The sequence below is a fragment of the Doryrhamphus excisus genome, chromosome 18, assembly GCF_030265055.1.
Source record: "Doryrhamphus excisus isolate RoL2022-K1 chromosome 18, RoL_Dexc_1.0, whole genome shotgun sequence".
Classification (NCBI taxonomy): domain Eukaryota; kingdom Metazoa; phylum Chordata; class Actinopteri; order Syngnathiformes; family Syngnathidae; genus Doryrhamphus; species Doryrhamphus excisus.
In genome coordinates, this window is record NC_080483.1 from 3,485,593 (window position 1) to 3,505,000 (window position 19,408).

Genomic DNA, 19,408 nt, shown 5'->3' on the forward strand with positions numbered 1-19,408 from the left:
TTCAGAAACAAGAGTCACCAAAATAAACTACACAGAACAAGACAGGAATAAAACACTTCTTTGTACAGTCATTCAAAATTAATATCATTTATAGAGTGGATTATCAGCATTTTTGTCATGTATTTTGCTATTTCTCACATCATGCAATGACAAACCAGTGACTTAATTTCTTACTGTCACGTTCTGGTGAGGTGGCAATACACATGTCTATCACCAAGATGCAGAGGCAGGAGCAAAGTGTAAGTAAAATATTTAAATATACTAATAATTTGTGGGGCAGCAAAGGGAAATCATACTGAAAGCACGTGGCAAAAAACAAACCTGAATGCCGTCAGAAAGGTTGAAAGTAACAAACTCGTATATCATGACAGTATACAAATACAGTGCCCCCCCGGGTTAGCATCTAAAACATACACCAAAATTTTGCTGTTAGCATACAATACAACGTACGTCTTGTCGTGTTATTGTTAAACTGGGTGAATGGCTGAAGTCCCGACCTAAATAAAACCCATTGAGATGCTATGGCATGACCTTAAAAAGACTTCATGCTGGAAAAGCCTCCATTGTGACTGAATGAAAGTAATTAGGTGTATTAATAAATGCATTTGAAATTAAATTAAATTAAAAGAAAATAATTAATAATAATAACATAAAACATAAATGTACGTATTTTCTTGATAAAATGTCTGGGGAAATACATGAAAGGAATTTGGTGTATTAATAAATGCATTTGAAAATTAAATTAAATTAAATTAAATTAAATTAAATTAAATTAAATTAAATTAAATTAAATTAAATTAAATTAAATTAAATTAAATTAAATTAAATTAAATTAAATTAAATTAAATTAAATTAAATTAAATTAAATTAAACATTTCTAAACCGGTGGTCCTCAGCTAAAAAAAACATAGTTGTAAAACTATACAAAGTAATGGTAATGGTAATGGTTTTATTTCATTTGAACATGCATCAGATTACAATTGAGTGCATCCCATAATCAGTTCCCAGTTCCACATGTCCAAAAGGAGTAGGAAGAAGCAAAGCTTATTAAATCCTACCCCTCCATCTGGTACTTTTACAATCAGTAACTGTTACATTTGTTCATTTCCTGCTTTCCATAATACAGTTTAAGATTTTTTTTTTTTAATAATGCACCTCGTACCGAAGTACAAGGTGATATGAGCATCCAATGACATTATGTGTATCATAGTAAGTGTCAATATAGTGATATATATAGCACATCATGACTGGTTCAAGACTCTTCATCCTTGTATTTAGCAAACATCAACTGCTTGTATTGTTTCTTGAATTGGCTCATCGTTGTGCATTGTTTGATTTCCTTACTCAATCCATTCCATAGTTTGATTCCACATACTGAAATGCTATGGCTAGCATAACGTAGTCCTAGCATAGAAGTGTTTCAAATGTACTTCTTCCCTGAGATCATATTTCTCCTCTCTTGTAGAGAAGTATTGGATGACATTTTTAGTTAATTGGTTATTTTTAGCCTTATGCATTATTTTAGCTGTTTGAAGATGAACTATATCTGCAAGTTGAAGTATTTGTGATTTTAGAAATAAGGAGTTAGTATGTTCTCTGTAGGCAGCATTATGAATTATCCTTACTGACCTTTTTTGCAGTCATTTAGTGAGTGAAGATTGCTTTTATAGTTATTAGCCCATATTTCCACACAATAAGTAAGATATGGTAGAACCAGAGAGCAATAAAGAGTGTGGAGTGATTTCTGATTGAGAACAAATTTTGCTTTGTTCAACATTGAAATATTTCTGTCCACCTTATGTTGTATATTTGTAATATGAGGTTTCCAGCTCATATTTTCATCTATTGTGATCCCCAGAATTTGTTGTTTTGTGTTTTTTGTTGGAGTCGAGGCTTTCTGGAAAGAAATAATGATGTTAACCAAGGTTCCACTCTACAGGACACAGTGGAGGATTTCACACTGGAGCTTCATAAGGGTTAGAGATGTGTGTGCCTTCCCATGCTACCATCCAGACCTCCATATCCCACAATCCCTTGTGCTCAGTGTCAAATAAATATGACTACACAAAGGCAACTATTAAGATGGCGACTCATGGAAGACATGCAAAGGGTGCAGACCCAACTGAGACACGCGGACGCCTTCATAGCGCCTTCAATCGTGTCATGTCATGTGTCTTCCATGTGACGGCTGATTGGTTGATTGGTTGCAGCAGCTTGCGGCATGTGAGCGCATGTGAGCGTAAAGTGCCCTCAGCCGCATTTAATCAACACACAAGTGTGTGTTTGTGAGACACGTGAAGAATGCGAGGCACTTAGCGAAGTTAGCCTGGTGGAGACATTAGGCCGAGTCGCGTTTACATGAGCGCGTTTGACACGGCGAGGACCACGCAAGTTATTTGTGTCTATAGCTTTGCTAACCGATGTGGCCAGAAATGTATCAGTGGGAGAGGCCCGTCTCAGCCGACCACTCCCAATCAACACACCTACGTCTGTGTACTGGTCAAGCCCTCATAGCTCTGCCCATTGGTGACGCCACACTCCAGATGTTATAAGAGCAGCAAGCAGGCGGCGGCGTGACAGCCAGATGTCATGTGGTGCGGACGTCTGCAGAGGGCACTTCGCTCTTCCTCTCGCTGCGCCGCCAGCGGACAGGTGAGTGTGTCCAGCGCTACGATGGGTTCGGCACTTTCTAAATCGGTGGGGTTAAAATTGACTAAATATTTGTATGCCTGCATCATCATATCATGTTCTTCCTCATTTCCTTCATAAAATGCCTTGATTAATGTGTAAATAAATAAATAAATGTGATTATTTTTTATTCATAAATACATTTTCTTATAAAAGAAAATAAATAATAATAATAATAATAACATAAAACATAAATGTATTTTCTTGATAAAATGTCTGGGGAAATCAACAAATACATGAAAGTAATTATGTGTATTAATAAATGCATTTGAAAATAAAATAAAATAAAAGTGGCACGACGGTCTAGTGGTTAGCGCGCAGACCTCACAGCCCTCACAAATAAAATAAAATAAAATAAAATACAATAAAATAAAATAAAATAAAATAAAATAAAATAAAAATAAAATAAGTTTCCCTTCATTTTCCTAATAATACATCTTGATAAGTGTGTAAATAAAAAATAATAATTTTTGGTATTAATAAATAAATTAGCAATTTGCTTTTCTTCCTTTTCTGAATAAAATGCCTTGATAAATGTGATGATTAATAATTGATGATTAACCAATTATCATAAATTATCATTTCTATGAATGAATACATTTGCTTATAAAATCAAATCAAAATGTTTTTCTTCATTTATAAAATGCTTTGATAAATTAAATAAAATACATAAATGATTAAATAAATGGATACAATTACTTGTGTTAATAAATACATTGGCTGGGTTTGACTTAATAAAAAAATTACAAAAATGAGAATCATACAAAAACAATATTATGTTCCAATGTATTGGAAAACGTGTGTCCCAGGTCCAGACCATTTGAAAGTCCTTTTCTAAATGAAATGTTTAATTTAACCACAGAAGCAGACTGGATGCATCAGTGGTTCTCGTTCTGGTTCACCCCCAAACATGAGACAATTATTGATGTCAGAGTTTTGGGGCCTCCGAGTGTTGGTGGCGCCCTGGGTTGCATGGGACGGGTCTGTGAGGATGCTTGTGACGTCCATGTTGATCTTCGTTTGCTACCGTAACGTTGGTCCCAGATGATGAATGAGTGATGATGACTCTCGCTCCAGCAGGCGGGCCTCCTCTTTGACGTGGACGGCGTTCTGGTCCGTGGAGGTTCTCTGATCCCGGCGGCTCGACGAGCCTTCAGAAAGCTCCTGGACCAGAACAAGAACTTCCTGTTTCCCGTGGTGTTTGTCACCAATGCAGGAAGCTGTCAGAGACAACAGAAGGCACGGCAGCTGTCCCGCCTGCTGGACGTCCAGGTGGGACACATGGACTAGGACTCATTAGATGAGCGTGTGTGTTGTTTCCAGTGCAACCATGCGGGCCCTCTCTCTGTCCCTCTTTAGATCGCCCCAGAGCAAGTCATCCTGTCCTACAGTCCCTTGCAAATGTTGAGGAGCTTCCATGATAAGTGTGTCCTGGTTTCTGGACAAGGACCAGTCCGAGACATCGCCAATACGTATCCTTTGACTTCTAACCTTGTCTATGTTGTAGCATATGTTGGTGTTTTTGACCTGACCTCGGCTCAGATTGGGTTTTCAGAAGGTCGTCAGCATGGAGCAGCTCAGAGAACATCACCCCCTGCTGGACATGGTGGACCACAACAGGAGACCCAAACCATCAGTGCGTTTACTCCGCTACCTTGACACTCTTAGTTAAGCTGGAATTGGATGTAAAACAAAATGTACCAAGTATTTATTTATTTATTTATTTATTTATTTTTTAATTTTTTAATTTTTTAATTTTTTAATTTTTTAATTTTTTAATTTTTTAATTTTTTAATTTTTTAATTTTTTAATTTTTTTAATTTTTTAATTTCTTTTATTACCATGTATGTGTGTAAGTGATCTGTTGGATATTTCTACTTTAAACTCATATTACCCAATATATGCTTGAAAATGCTTAATTCAGGCCAAGAATCGACACAATTTGCTTAAATTTGCATATTTGCATATTTATTGACTAATAATGTAGTAAATATAATAAATGTAGTGACGGACAACTGTACAGACTCATGCGGTATATTAAAAACACACCGTACATGTTGTACGCTAACCAGAGATTTTCAATGTTAACCAGGGCGGATGCAAACCAAGGTTCCACTGAACTTGTTTGTCAAGTGTACATGTCAGTACCAAAGCTTGTTTTTTTTTTGTTTCAGGCCAATCCTCTGCAGAAGTTGCCCCGAATTGAAGGTAGAAACAACAACAACACGTTGCTGATGTTTCCTTGTGGTCGGTGAGGAGATAAACATGAAAACATGCTTTGGCTGTGCAGCCGTGGTCCTGTTTGGTGAGCCCGTCCGATGGGAGACCAACCTGCAGCTGCTCGTGGATGTCCTGCTGACCAATGGAGATCCTGGTTCGGCTTACGAGACGCAGCTGTCGGCACAACTGCCGGTGCTGGCGTGCAACGTGGACCTGGTGTGGATGGCTGAAGCTCCATCTCCACGGTAACCTGCTGAGCTTCACCGATATGGGCTTTTTTGACGAAAACGATATTCCGATATTGTCCAACTCTCAATTTCCTATACTGATACCAGCCGATACTTTTGCGCTGATTATTGTTACCGATAAATGATTATGGTACAATTATAGCTGTTTTTTCATCCCTGATGGATTTTTAAAATCTTCCAACTATTTCAACTTTCCCTTTTTTGCCCTTCTCATGATATTCCCACTTAATCCTTGTAATATTATAACTATTTTCAAACTATAAATAAATGTTTATTATTATGATTATGTCTTTTAAGAAAGGAATGACTTTTTTTTTATATTTCAACGCTATTTCCACATAAAATTACTACTTTTTTTCTTGTTAGAATGTGACTTCCTTCTTGTAAAATTCCTGCCATGTTGCTTTTTAAAAATATTTTTATTTTACCGTTCAACTTTCTTCTTGTAATTTTATGAATTAATCCCGTGATATTGCAAAAAAATCGCAACTTTTGTCAAAATTATTGTCACGGTTCGGCATGCGGGTGTTGCGATGCAGAGATGAAGCGAATAGTGCAGGTAAAAGCTTAGCTTTTATTTTAGAAAATAGGCGAATGCAGCACTGGCATACGACACGTAGCAAAAAACAAACAACAATGCACCAACGAAAGACAAACGCACCCGGCTGACGTAAATAAGACAATCAAATTAGAAACAGGTGCGCGTAGAAGGGAAAGTAAAAGTGACGGGACACAGGGCAGACCAACACAGGAAAAACTACAAAATAAGAGCAAGAAAACAGGAACTAAGGCAAACTACGTGAAACACAAAACTGTCACACAGGAGGCGATGCAGATTGTGACAATTATGCTACTAAAAATGACATAATATTCTTATTCTCATGAAGTCAGGCTTTTTTCTGTTTAAATTACACATTTTTTTTTACTTTATTCTTGTAAAAGTTTTTTGCTTTTTTTAAATCTTTTGATTCTTTTCTCTTTTTATTTTACCGTTAAACTTCCTTCTTGTAATTTTATGACTTTAATCCCATGATTTTGCAAAAAAAAAGACAACTTAATTTTTCTCAACTTTATGCTACTAAAAATGACATAATATCTTTATTCTCATGAAGTCAGGCTTTTTTCTGTTTAAATTACACGTTGTTTTTTTTTTACTTTATTCTTGTAAAATGACAGCTCAGCTGATCTTTTGATTCTTTTCTCTTATTTTTATTTTACCGTTAAACTTTGTTCTTGTAATTTTAAGAATTCAATCCAATGATTTTGCAACAAAAAAAGACAACCTAATTTTTTCTCAACTTTATGCTACTAAAATGACATAATATTTTTATTCTCATGAAGTCAGGCTTTTTTCTGTTTAAATTACACTTTTTTTTTACTTTATTCTTGTAAAATGACAGCTGGCCTTTTGCTTTTTTTATCTTTTGATTCTTTTCTCTTATTTTTATTTTACCGTTCAATTTTCTTCTTGTAATTTTATGACTAATCCTATTATTTTGCAAAAAAAAAACTTAATTTTTTCTCAACTTTACGCTACTAAAAATAACATAATATTCTTATTCTCACAAAGTGAGGCTTTTTTCTGTTTAAATTACACGTTTTTTTTTACTTTATTCTTGTAAAATGACAGCTGATTTTTTTGCTTTTTTTTAATCTTTTGATTCTTTTCTCTTATTTTTATTTTACCGTTCAACTTTCTTCTTGTAATTTTATGAATTTAATCCCATGATTTTGCAAAAAAAATCGCAACTTTTGTCAAATTTATGCTACTAAAAATGACATAATGTTCTTATTCTCATGAAGTCAGGCTTTTTTCTGTTTAAATTACACGTTTTTTTTTTACTTTATTCTTGCAAAATGACAGCTGATTTTTTGCTTTTTTTAAATCTTTTGATTCTTTTCTCTTATTTTTATTTTACCGTTAAACTTTCTTCTTGTAATTTTATGACTTTAATCCCATGATTTTGCAACAAAAAAACTTCAACTTAATTTTTTCTCAACTTTATGCTACTAAAAATGATATAATATTCTTATTCTCATGAAGTCTGGCTTTTTTCTGTTTAAATTACATTTTTTTTACTTTATTCTTGTAAAATGACAGCTGACCTTTTGCTGTCAGTCTTTTCAGTTTTTTTTGTTAAATTATATTTTTAGATAATATAAATAGAGGACACTCTATTCTAACATCTATTCTAACGATGATAGGACATCGTTAGGAAACCTCTCCCCGTAAGACCGTCTCATTCCGCAGGAGGCATGGCCACCAATGAGTTTTTCTGCCGCTCTGACCTCTTGTCTTTCCGCAGGTTCGGTCACGGAATGTTCATGCTATGTCTGGAATCTGCGTACAAAAAGCTGACGGGTCGAGAGCTGCAGTACCAGGCGCTACTGGGAAAACCCGGTTTGCTAACGTATCAATATGCCGAACACGTATTAAGACTGCAGAACCAGAACCGCAACTTGACTACCATCTACGCCATTGGGTAGGGAGCCATGATAAATAGCTGCAATGTAACACGATGCACAACACACAACATTTCGGCTGCCTTGCAGTGACAACGTCATGACTGATGTTTACGGCGCCAACCATTACCATCGCTACCTGGCTCAGCAGCACACCGCCATGACGCCACCCGCCAGAATGATTGCCCAAAGAGCGGGACTCCAGCTGAAGATGGCCGTGGAGGAGGAGCTGCCATCTGCTGCAGCTCAGTGTCGCTCCATATTGGTAAGCAATGGTAAGCACAATGCATCCTGGTGAGGGACTCAAGTCCTGACAAGGTTATTGTCTTCAGGTGTGCACAGGTGTCTATAGCCCCGCCCCTGACAAGGAGAGCTGCCGCTTCAGCCAGCCCGTATTCCATGCTCACAGGGACATGGTCGTGGAAGCGGAGCTAGCGGAGCCGAACTATGTGGTGGAAGACGTGGAAGCCGCCGTCGACCTGGTGCTTCAGCTGCAGAGCTCCGCAACCTGACCTCATTTCCTGTTTTGCACTGAAACTGACTTTTTATTCTCATTTAATTGCTTTTTATGTAAATTTCTTAGAAACTAACAGTGTTGCTAATGTGTCACTCAAACTGTTTGGACTCAATAGGTCTTATTTATTTATGTCAGTGATAAAAAAAAACATGATCCTTCCTATTGTGATATTTTTTTCAATACAAACATTACAACTCTTGTGATAATATAATGTTTTTTGTGTATGTCAATCATACTTCTGGGTTCAATAAAGAACTATGGAAAAAACTGTATAACTGGGGGTATGTGGTTCCTTTGACTTTTCATTGGATGCTGCTGTGTTAGTCATGAACTAAATCAGGGGTGTCCGGAGGATACCGAAGTGCCCATGAGGAGATTCAAACTCAAGTCTTCCTGATTTCCTGACACACAGGCCAACTTAAATAGCCAAAAACTTACCACTTCCACACGGATAGGGAGGATAACTATTAACAGTTATTTAACCTTTAACATGAACATTAATCAAACATAATAATTATTTCTGGGTACATGATACCATACAGCATCCATATCAAACTTGCGCGGTCCGCACTAACATTCAACTTTCATATCAAGGCGGGGGCCTCAAACTAGCGTCCTGCGGGCCACATTTGGCCCGCGGGCCGCATGTTTGAGACCCCTGGCTTAGACAATATAAAGAGTTTTTGAATGTGCTGAAGAAGGAATGTTCCGTGACCCTGATCAGAGACCCCCCAGCGACTCCCAGGTCCTGGAGGTGCCTGGAAGCGCCAACAGCGACACTGCAGATGTTCCTGTTAATCCTGCAAGAATGTGCCAAGATAAGAAATCATAAAACAATAAAAGTAATTACTCTCACATACACGCACACACATAAACAAACCCCACTTAGAGTTGTTTTTACAAGTGTCACAGGAGTTTGAACCTGACAAGCCTTTCCTCTTAAATAATCTTTCTACAATAAATGTTATTTTTGTAATATTATGACTTTATTCCCTTATTATTATATAATTGTTTTCAATATTCAAAAATTACATATTTATTTTATTGTTTGTTTCTCATAATAAGATGATGGATTTATTCTAATAAAATTGACTCTTTTTAAAATCTTACTATGACATTATTAGTGTTTGTAAATTTTGTAATATTATGACTTTCTTCCCACATTATAACGTTTTTTCCCCACCCTATTATTTAAAAAATTACAACTTTTTCCATTGTGTGTTTGTTTCTCACAATATTAATTTTCTTTAAAGTTCTCCAACTTTATGTCACTAAAATTTAATTTATTCCTGACATTAAGTTATTCTTACACAATTATGATTTTTTCCTAATTTCCTTTCATTTTTTTATTTTAATATTTTTTATTTATTGTAAAATTACTGCTTCTTAGTTTACTTGTTAAATTATTATTTTAGAATGACCACAAATGGCCCCTGGGCCACACTTTGGACATAGTTTAACTAAAATAACAAATATACTGTAAACGCTATTGCTGTTACAGTATTTGGGCTAAACGCAGCGCATTCTGGACCTGCCCAGTATGGCGGCAGAAACGTGACATGTGAGGACAGGAAGCGGATCAGACTTTGCGCCTGCGCAGTCACTCTTCGCTGGTCCCTGTAAAGATGTCTGAGCAGGCGGGGAGGGAGCGGAGCGGAGGACCCGAAACCAACAGGCAGAGCTCGCAACTCTCCGCATTTCAAACAGTCCAGGTAAGGCAAGGCGGGCCAGGAGAACAGCTCTAACGGAACCGAAACGCGTCGGAAGGTTCCAGCTTTAAATTGAACCACGCAAATGGCTCGCGGGGCGGCTGAGTTTGTAGCAAGGACTAGAAATGGTATGCGAGACGCACAGCGCTGTGGTAGGGGCGTGTCCGCCATCTTGTCTGAGAAGTGGCGCCCAAAGAGCAGCTCCGGCCGTACAAGATGGCAGTTAATGACTGCACCTAAAGGTAGCACGAGTCCCACTTGGTGCTTTTAAGTAACGTTTGCCTCTTTCGGCTCTGCTCTGGACTGGTTTCAACATCCGACGATTCCATGTCTTCCGACTGGGATCCGACGAGCCAGTCGCAGCCTTTTGTTGTCCTCCCCCCTTTCCCTCCTTCTCCTCCTCCTCCGTGTTTGTTTAGGACAGCTGCTTTGCGCATGCGTGTAACCATGGCGCTCATTTCTGGGGTCGAGAAGGAAAACAAGCGAAATTGATCGAATGTATTCACTCGGCGTTTGAAATGACTACCTATGAGCTTACACGGAGCCAGTGTGAGTGTTTGTCCGCACTGGACAGCGCTTGGAGCCGCTTCCCGCCCCCCGGAGTGACGGGCTTACCGCGGATCTCATCTTTACTGCCTTGATGAAGCCAAGACACTGTTATGATACATAGCATTTCAACGTAAGGCTACAATGCTCCATTCTATACCCTACTATTGGTCTCAATGAATCCTTATGTACTATTATTATAGTGTGAATGCAGTTCTTGAGTTAAATGTGCTTGATGCTTTCATCCTGACAAGTTCACACCAAAATACTGTACTATATCCTGTTTTGATGGAAATCTTACTGGTCACAATTGACTCTGCTCACTGACTACATGTATAAGTGTATATGTAGATACAGTGCTGTATATAAATTCATATATAAGTAGTGGGCCATTAGAGTCAACATTTGACTTCAAACACTAAAGCTACACATTTCACACTTAGAAATGCTTAGAAAATACATTTAAGATAGACCCATGCATTGTTTTTGTACTGTGCTCGGGTTAGTAGTTTTGACTTTTTTCCCCCCTAAAATAAAAATTTTCTATTGAAGAGTGTCTTTCTGGCCTGGCAGGTCCATGTCATTCTGACGAGCAGCTGAGATGTCCAATGACAGCCAGGGATCGGTGAAGGGGGAGGCGGCCATTGTGCATTCTCCCACTGTCTCCGCCTCCTCACAGGGACCGCCCCTTTCTCCTACAACCTCAAAACCACCTGAGCTGCCAGGTACCCCTGTCTGTCCCCCACCTGTGTGTCTCTCGCCTGTCTGTTTTGAGTGTCTCACTTGTCTCACCTACAGATGAGCTCATTCAAGCCGGCTGGTCCAAGTGCTGGTCTCGGCGGGAGAACCGGCCGTATTATTTCAACAGGTTCACCAATCAGAGCTTGTGGGAGGTGCCAGTGTTGGGTCAGCATGATGTCATTGTGAGTTAGAGCGGGAGAGCGGTTGTGTGTCTATATAAATATATTCTTTTTAACTGAATATTGTCGCTTCTTATGGCTTGTCCATGCGCAGTCTGATCCGTTAGGCCTGAACGCAGCACCTGCAGAGGGCGGAGACAGTAATGTAGGTAATGGCCAGAGGAAGAGGCGGAGCTCTGACGAGCAAGCGGGGGGTCCTAACAGCTTGAAACGGGCCAAGGTAATAGAGTATTAAAGAAGGGATGGGAGTTCAAGTCCTCTACAAAGAATTCTGTTTTTTAGGTTGAGCCCACCACGCCCATCTCTCCCAGCACCCCGGGTGCCAAACCCTGGAGCACCGCTCCTGATGAGAAACAAACCCCATCAGCCACTCCAACGACCCCGAACCCAGCCCCTGCTCCCTACAGACCAGCGATGTAAGTCACGATGCTCCAGCTCTGTCTTTTACTAATATATGTGCCAGATTCATTTTCTCCCCTTTTTATTGTGTTTTTAATCAACAGTATCTACTGGGATCTGGACATCCAGACCAACGCTGTGATCCGAGAACATCCTCCTGCTAACCACTTGCCCCCCCACCCTGAGGTGGAGCTGCAGAGGGCTCAGCTGGTCACCAAGCTGAGGCAACACTATCACGAGCTGTGCCACCAGAGAGAAGGTACATTCACACACACTTTCACACTGTCTTTAGAAGCATTTTGCATACATAAAAAAGCTTTTGTTTTATTATTTGGGGGCTGATTTCCCATATTTTGTCCGATAACAAATATATCGGCGTACATATGAAAAAAGAGCATTGATATACACTGGATATATGTACATGAACATAAATTCTTATGACACCCAAAATATGACTCAACACAAAGAAGCAGAAGACAACTAAATTAAAATAATGAACTTTAATTAGTATTAATTTAACTTGTGCACTACAGATGCTGCATCTAACGCCTGTTGAGTCTTATTTGAAGCGGCTACACACTGTTCCCCACTGCCTGTGAAATGAAAATGTACTGTATACATTTTGTGCATTTTGGTAATTAGCATAGAATTGGATGCTAAAGTTGACCATTTTAAAATAAGGGACTGCATTCAGATGGAAATGATAATACATAGACCAGGGGTCTCAAACTCAATTTACCTGGGGGCCACTGGAGCTAGGGTCTGGGCAAGGCTTTCCAAAAAATCAGGTTTTCCAAAAAAAAAAAAACGCATTTATTAAAAACAGAAAAATATACAAACTTTTTCAGTGCTTTGGTTCCGATTTTCTACAATAAAAGCTCTGATAAAACATTCCACTTTTCTCAAATATCTTAATTTTTATTTTTTGCACAAAATAAGATGAAAAATAAATAAATAAATCAAGAATAAAGAAAATCAATAGGTAATAAATGAATATAATAATAATAAAACGGCAAATAATAAAAACTTAAGAAACCACATATAGTTGGCCGCCAGACCCTGTAGACAATCATTTTTTTTCCAGATTAAAATGAACAAAGCATTATTAGAGCTCTGTAGACATGACAAAACACGACTATAGTCACATTTATACTCTTTTTATTTACAACATATTGCGCAACTGCAGGGTCTTGAGACACATGCTAACTCGCAAACTAGAGAGCTAGCGACCTAAACAGTAGCCTTCAAGTTATTTCCTTTAAACTTAAATAGCCAAAAACTTACCACTTCCACACGGACAGGGAGGATAACTATTAACAGTTATTTAACCTTAAACATGAACATTAATCAAATGTAATAATTTTTTCTGGGTACATGATACCATACAGCATCCATATCAAACTTGCGCGGGCCGCACTAACATTACTGCACTTTCATATCAAGTCGGGGGCCTCAAACTAGTGTCCTGCGGGCCGCGTGTTTGAGACCCCTGCTTTAGGTCATACTGATGATTTTTCTCATTTACAGTATACATTTATTTCTAATCCTTTTTAAGCTACAACCGTTGGAAATGGTAATATCATAACTGAATATTTTCTTGACGCCTACAAGGGACGAAGTATGAAGTGAAGTAGGACACTTTGTAGTTGTCTTATATTAATGACATGGTAGTTAACAGTTGCATATAGCTTTATCTCACAAAAGGTAATTTCCATAACTTTAAAACGCTGTAAAAATCTAGAATGTTGAATATGCGTTTTTCCGCATTGGGTTTTAATGAGCCAGTTTTCTTTCTGTCCGGAAGGGAGAGAATTTGCAAATTACCTTGGTTAGTCTGAATGTTAGTGAAAGGGAAAGTCACCTGTGTGTGTGTGTGTGTGTGTGTGTGTGACACAGGTATTGACCCACCCCGGGAGTCGTTTAACCGTTGGCTGCTGGAGAGGAAGGTCATTGATAAAGGTCTTGACCCCTTGTTGCCGAGTGACTGTGAACCCGTCATATCGCCGTCCATGTTCAGAGAGGTCATGAACGACATTCCCATCAGGTATGTGTGATTGCAAGCGCCGGTGGCGATGACGGTAGTGATGGCCCTCTCATCTCATCTCAGGTTGTCTCGTATCAAGTACAAGGAAGAGGCCAGGAAGTTGCTGTTTAAATACGCTGAAGCTGCCAAGAAGATGATCGACTCCAGGTAGGCTGCTGTCAACCAATCAGCTGCTGATTCCGACAGGAGTCTTACCTATGACGTCTCACCTGCACAGGAATGCCAGTCCTGAGAGCAGGAAGGTGGTGAAGTGGAACGCAGAAGACACTATGAGTTGGCTGCGCCGGGATCACTCTGCAAGCAAAGAGGACTACATGGTAACCTTTGATCTTGTATACACTTCCTGGGGGGATTTTGAATGTTGGTGGTGTTATTTGGTGTTTGAGTCTGATGGCGGAGGGGAAGAAGCGGTTTTTGTGGCGGGAGTTTTGACTCAGAATGGAGACGTGCAGTTAACTTGTGGTCATGTGACTGTGCGCAGGACCGCCTGGAGCACCTGAGGCAGCAGTGTGGTCCTCACGTGGCTGCCGTTGCCAAAGACTCTGTGGAGGGAATCTGCTCCAAAATCTACCAACTGTCCTCAGAGTACAGTCGTCGTCTGAGACAAACACACCTTAGTGTACTGCAGGACCCGCCCACAGGTACACGCACACACACACACACAGCATTAATGGAGTATACACGAAATGCAGGCACATTTGAGATTCTGCTTTCACTGCCTCACCCATTTATAAATTCTTCTATTAAAAAAAATTCTTTCTTTTTTTTTCAGCAGAAAGCACGCATTCACCACAAAATGCTAATAATTTATAAATATGTCCAATATAACAAACTTTTTTGTTAAATAATCTTCGCAAATGTTCTTTTCATCATATTATGACTAGGAATGCTCCAATCACGGTTTTATACTGCCGATTCCGATACCAATACCGATTACATACTGTACATTAAGCATACATTTTTAGATTTACTATTGGCTGTATGATATGAAAAAGGCAACCATAAAAAAACATTTTACAAACCCTGTGTCCTTCACCACTGGTCATATAGTCTGATGAATTCAATTATTTTTCCAGTTATTTACTGTAGACTTGGGGCATGCGGGTGATTGTCCGGCGTTGGCTACATTATCTGTCGTTTGGCTGATGAGCGTGAGCCTCGAACATTCATCATGTGAAGTGTTTTGTTCTTCAAATGTCGTGTTAAATTCAAGCTTTTTAACGTGCTACACGGCGAGATATTTTTCATGGCTGATTTTGCAAAGTGGGTAATTGATATCACTCTCACAAACGACAGGTAAGTCCCACACGGCAGACATTATCGCTTTGGGTTTGGCACGCCTTTTCAGTGTGGAATCTGCAGTAGTACGAGCCAGGGGTGATCAGCATTGAAAGACATTTATTTATTCATTCACAGAAATCAGACGGATTTTGATCAGTAGCTGATCGATCGGCGCATCCCTAATTATGACTTTATTCCCATAATATATTGACTGTATTCCCGTAATATAACTTTTTTTTAACAACCAAATTACCATAATTTCTAGTGTATAACAGGTACTTTTTCCTAAACTTTGAACCTTATGGCTTATACAACAATGCCTCGTAAATTATGACTGTGTTATGATCTTGCGACATGTCCTATATTTTACTACAAATCATTTAAATACTGTGCCGCTTGTGAGTCAATGAGGAAACTGTAGCTTTTTCTTTGAACTCACAACAAGCTTGTCAACCCATCAGAAATCACAGGTTATTACTCAGGCCAACCAACAGTCACTGTGCCATCTTACAAAAAAAAAAGCTAAATTCATCACACAGCAACTTACCACTCAAAAGTACCATTGCAGGTTTAAAATAAAAAGCAACAACTTTTCTTCCGATGATGCATTATTCACAGCAGAATAGCTCATTGGACTATGTGTACTTTCGCCGATGCTTTACTTAACCATGTTTGAGGTGGCAGGAGGGGACGTGTTGAGTTGTCAAAACACCACTAATGGTGAAAGGGATGTAATATCATATTTTGACTTTATTCTCCTAAAATTACTACAGATTTTTCTGTTTTTTTGCTGGTTTTAGATTATGTGATAAATGAGTGAATTTAGCAAAATGAATAACAGCCATTTTTGGGGCTGCACGGCGGTCGAGTGGTTAACGCGCAGACCTCACAGCCAGGAGACCAGGGTTCAATGCCACCCTCGGCCATCTCTGTGTGGAGTTTGCATCTTCTCCCCGTGCATGCGTGGATTTTCTCTGGGTACTCCGGTTTCCAAAACATTTCAAAAACATGCTAGGTTAATTAGCGACTCCAAATTGTCCATAGGTATGAGTGTGAATGGTTGTTTGTCTATATGTGCGACCAGTCCAGGGTGTACCCCGCCTTTCGCCCCAAGACAGCTGGGATCGGCTCCAGCACCCCCCGCAACCCTCGCGAGGAGAATATGAGTGAATGAGTGAATTTAGAGTGTGCTGCATGTCATTAAAAACAGCCGGGGGCTGCATGTTGGACACCCCTGGTCAACATCGTGTTCATAGATGACCTTTGCCTCCATTGTTTCAAGTCACGGTTAACTGCACCTTGTTCACATGTACTGTACTATAAATTAACACACACAAACTGAGGCTGCTGCAGGCCCCGCCCACATGTCCCCCCAAATAGCTGACATCCTCATCTTGTGTGGTGTGGTGTGGTGTGGTGTGTGTTCAGAGGTGTGCACATCGCCGTCACAGTCTCGCTTGGTCTACTGTTACCCACTACGCCTGGCGCAGCCGTCGCCGCCACTACCGCGCGTGGAGTTGCATTTTGAGAACGATGTGGCGTGCCTGCGCTTCAGAGGAGAGATGGTCAAGGTGAACAGAGGTCACTTCAGCAAACTGGTGAGTACAGCCGATGCGGTTCACATGTTGGTATTAATAACGCTTTGCTTATGTGAACCACTATGTAGGAGTTGTTGTACAGGTACAGCTGCATCGATGACTCTCGCTTTGAGAAGTTCCTGTCCAGAGTGTGGTGCCTCCTCAAGAGATACCAGGTCAGCTGACCCTGCCAGCCAGTCAGCTTGTCAGATGCTCTGACGGGACCAGTGTCTTGATGCCCTGTGTCTGTGTGTAGGTGATGTTTGGCAGCACGGCGAATGAAGGCACAGGCCTGCAGGGGGCGCTGCCAATGTCTGTCTTTGAGGCCTTGAATCGACAGTTTGGCGTTTCCTTTGAGTGCTTCGCCTCGCCGCTCAACTGCTACTTCAAACAGTTCTGCTCCGCCTTCCCCGACACCGATTGCTACTTCGGATCTCGAGGGTAAGGTTCACCGCCTGTGTGTAGTGACAGGGATGGGTGTGTTCTCACAGTGTATGTGTGTGTGTTTGCAGGCCTTTTCTGTCTTTCTGTCCAGTCAGCGGCTCCTTTGAAGCCAACCCGCCCTTCTGTGAAGAGCTGATGGACGCCATGGTGACCCACTTTGAGGTGAGACACAAAGACCTTTTAAATCAGGGGTTCAAACTCAATTTACTTGGGGGCCACTGGAGCTCGGGTCTGGGTGAGACTGGGCTGCATCAGGTTTTCCAAAAAAAAAAAAAAAAGCATTTATTAAAAACAAAAACATTTAAAAAAAAACTTTGCTTTGGTTCCAATTTTCTACAAGAAAAGCTCTGATAAAACATTCCACTGTTCTCAAATATCTTACTTTTTATTTTTTTACACAAAATAAGATGAAAAATAAACAAACCAAGAATAAAGAAAATAAATCAATCAGTAATAAATAAATAAATATTATAATAATAATAAAACGGCAAATAACCAAAACTTAAGAAACCACATATAGTTGGTGGGTAGACAAATTATTTTTTTCAGATTAAAATTAACAAAGCATTATTAGAGCCCTGTAGACATGACAAAACACGACTTTAGTCACTTTTATACTCTTTTTATTTACAACATATTGCGCAACTGCAGGGTCTTGAGACACATGCTAACTCGCAAACTCGAGAGCTAGCGACCTAAACGGTAGCCTTCAAGTTATTTTCTTTAAACTTAAATAGCCAAAAACTTACCACTTCCACACAGATAGGGAGGATAACTATTAAGTTATTTAAGCTTTAACATGAACATTAATCAAACGTAATATTTTTTTCTGGGTACATGATACCATACAGCATCCATATCAAACTTGCGCGGGCCGTACTAACATTAAACTTTCATATCAAGGCGGGGGCCTCAAACTCGTGTCCTGCGGGCAACATTTGGCCCGCGGACCGCATGATTATGTCTTCCACGGTGATGCACGCTGTTCCAACATGCATGACCTTCAATGTACTATAAACAATGCCTTCCTCAGGACCTTTTGGACCAGTCCACTGAGCCGCTGTCCTTCATTGTCTTTGTCCCTGAATGGCGCGACCCTGTGACCCCGGCCCTGAGTCGCATGGAGGGAAGCCGATTCATCCGTCATCAACTGAGCGTCCCGGCCTATGAGCACGAGTATCGCTCTGGGAGTCAGCACATCTGCAAGAGGTTTCCAAAGACTGTGGCACTACTGCTGTACTATACTATGTGGATGCTGCTGTTTGACAGTAATATTCATATTTGTGTACTTGCAGGGAGGAGATGTACTACAGAGCGGTCCACGGTACTGCAGTACTCTTCCTCCAGAACGACGCCGGTTTTGCCAAGTGGGGCCCGACACCAGAGCGCCTGGCAGAGCTGACGGCGGCGTACCGCCCCTCTTCCTCACGCACCTCCTCCTTGTCCTCCCCTGGGCCCGCCCACACAACCGCAGGCGACAGAGACTCTGCCCCCAAGCCTGCCGACAGGATGCAAAGCACGTTGATCTCGCCAGGTAGCCATGACAACAACAACAACAGCAGCCGCAGCAGCAGTCCACAAGACAAGATGGCTGCCGTGTAAAGGAGGTGCGGCTTGCTTTGTGACTCCGCCCCCATCACTTTCTTTAGTTCACTTTGTCCCTCACCAGCATCTGTAGCACCCTCCGCCTTTGTCCACTTTCACGTTCTTACCCTTGTGTTACCCTTGTGTTGTGATTGGTGGAAGCACGTCTGGACGGTTTGTTGTGTTGCAGCAATAATAAACTTCCCACTCGTGACGTCACACGAGGACTCTCATTGGTCCCCTCACAGACGACGCTTGGGACTGGTTGACAAGGCAGCTATCTTCTTTTTTTGGTTTTTCACCCTTTCGGACTCTGCAGTCAGAGACAGGCTGTGACATCACAGACACGTTAGAGCAGCAAGCGGACCTCTCAATCCTAATCTAATTGACGGACAGGAATTCATATGTGTTCACATTTCATCATGACCTTCTGTGTCCTTGTGAGCGTCCAAGCGGAGACTGCAAGTTTGGCTTCACTGCTGCCCTCGTCTCCAGAGCAACGGTCGGGAGGCACAGGTGTGTCATTTGTGTGTGATGTCACATAACGTAGATAAAGTCACGTGACCTGTTAGTTGAAAGTGGGGTAGGCTCCTCCCACTCGACGCCGCTGGTGTTCTTTGCTGTGATTGGTCCAATCAGGCGCCTGCTTGCTGCTGTGTAGATAATGTACAGTCCAACTGATCTCAAGTCTGTTGATGTTCATTCAGTTTGTCCCTCCATGCTTTTTATTTGTTTTAATTTAACATTTTTAAAGGACATGTTTTCTGT

The 19,408-nt window shown here is 40.5% G+C and overlaps 2 protein-coding genes across 3 annotated transcripts in view; both read left to right on the forward strand.

Annotated features, from left to right (window-relative positions):
* The first annotated feature begins 2,279 nt into the window (after positions 1 to 2,279).
* Positions 2,280 to 8,399, forward strand: zgc:77375 (uncharacterized protein LOC402927 homolog). Of its 2 annotated transcripts, none has more exons than XM_058054657.1 (9): positions 2,280 to 2,652; positions 3,766 to 3,960; positions 4,048 to 4,160; positions 4,231 to 4,324; positions 4,863 to 4,896; positions 4,979 to 5,153; positions 7,463 to 7,639; positions 7,710 to 7,884; positions 7,952 to 8,399. In XM_058054657.1, exons 1-9 carry the CDS (start codon positions 2,590 to 2,592, stop codon positions 8,129 to 8,131), a joined length of 1,206 nt encoding a protein of 401 aa, XP_057910640.1. In that variant the 5' UTR covers positions 2,280 to 2,589; the 3' UTR covers positions 8,132 to 8,399. The 2 variants fall into 2 exon arrangements, with proteins under 2 accessions (XP_057910640.1, XP_057910641.1); XM_058054658.1 differs by having other exon boundaries at positions 3,769 to 3,960.
* Positions 8,400 to 9,696: 1,297 nt separating this feature from the next.
* pcif1 (phosphorylated CTD interacting factor 1) overlaps positions 9,697 to 19,408 on the forward strand; it is a 10,522-nt gene continuing 810 nt past the window's right edge. Inside the window, exons 1-16 of the mRNA XM_058054655.1 lie at positions 9,697 to 9,848; positions 10,965 to 11,116; positions 11,190 to 11,314; positions 11,406 to 11,531; positions 11,594 to 11,727; positions 11,815 to 11,969; positions 13,607 to 13,754; positions 13,818 to 13,901; positions 13,972 to 14,071; positions 14,236 to 14,395; positions 16,464 to 16,633; positions 16,702 to 16,788; positions 16,869 to 17,053; positions 17,125 to 17,218; positions 18,090 to 18,265; positions 18,352 to 19,408. The exon at positions 18,352 to 19,408 is cut by the window's right edge and continues 810 nt beyond it. Coding sequence (XP_057910638.1) covers positions 10,993 to 11,116; positions 11,190 to 11,314; positions 11,406 to 11,531; positions 11,594 to 11,727; positions 11,815 to 11,969; positions 13,607 to 13,754; positions 13,818 to 13,901; positions 13,972 to 14,071; positions 14,236 to 14,395; positions 16,464 to 16,633; positions 16,702 to 16,788; positions 16,869 to 17,053; positions 17,125 to 17,218; positions 18,090 to 18,265; positions 18,352 to 18,658 — 2,175 coding nt within the window. The 5' untranslated portion in view covers positions 9,697 to 9,848; positions 10,965 to 10,992 and the 3' untranslated portion in view covers positions 18,659 to 19,408. The remainder of the gene's footprint in view (positions 9,849 to 10,964; positions 11,117 to 11,189; positions 11,315 to 11,405; positions 11,532 to 11,593; positions 11,728 to 11,814; positions 11,970 to 13,606; positions 13,755 to 13,817; positions 13,902 to 13,971; positions 14,072 to 14,235; positions 14,396 to 16,463; positions 16,634 to 16,701; positions 16,789 to 16,868; positions 17,054 to 17,124; positions 17,219 to 18,089; positions 18,266 to 18,351) is intronic.

What these genes read in the sequence shown, in the direction of transcription:
- zgc:77375 (XM_058054657.1), top strand. Translation starts at nt 2,590, where the DNA reads ATGTGGTGCGGACGTCTGCAGAGGGCACTTCGCTCTTCCTCTCGCTGC. An exon ending in GCTGCGCCGCCAGCGGACAG is followed by an intron (nt 2,653 to 3,765) that starts GTGAGTGTGTCC and finishes CTCTCGCTCCAG; the next exon opens with CAGGCGGGCCTCCTCTTTGA. An exon ending in ACTACCATCTACGCCATTGG is followed by an intron (nt 7,640 to 7,709) that starts GTAGGGAGCCAT and finishes GCTGCCTTGCAG; the next exon opens with TGACAACGTCATGACTGATG.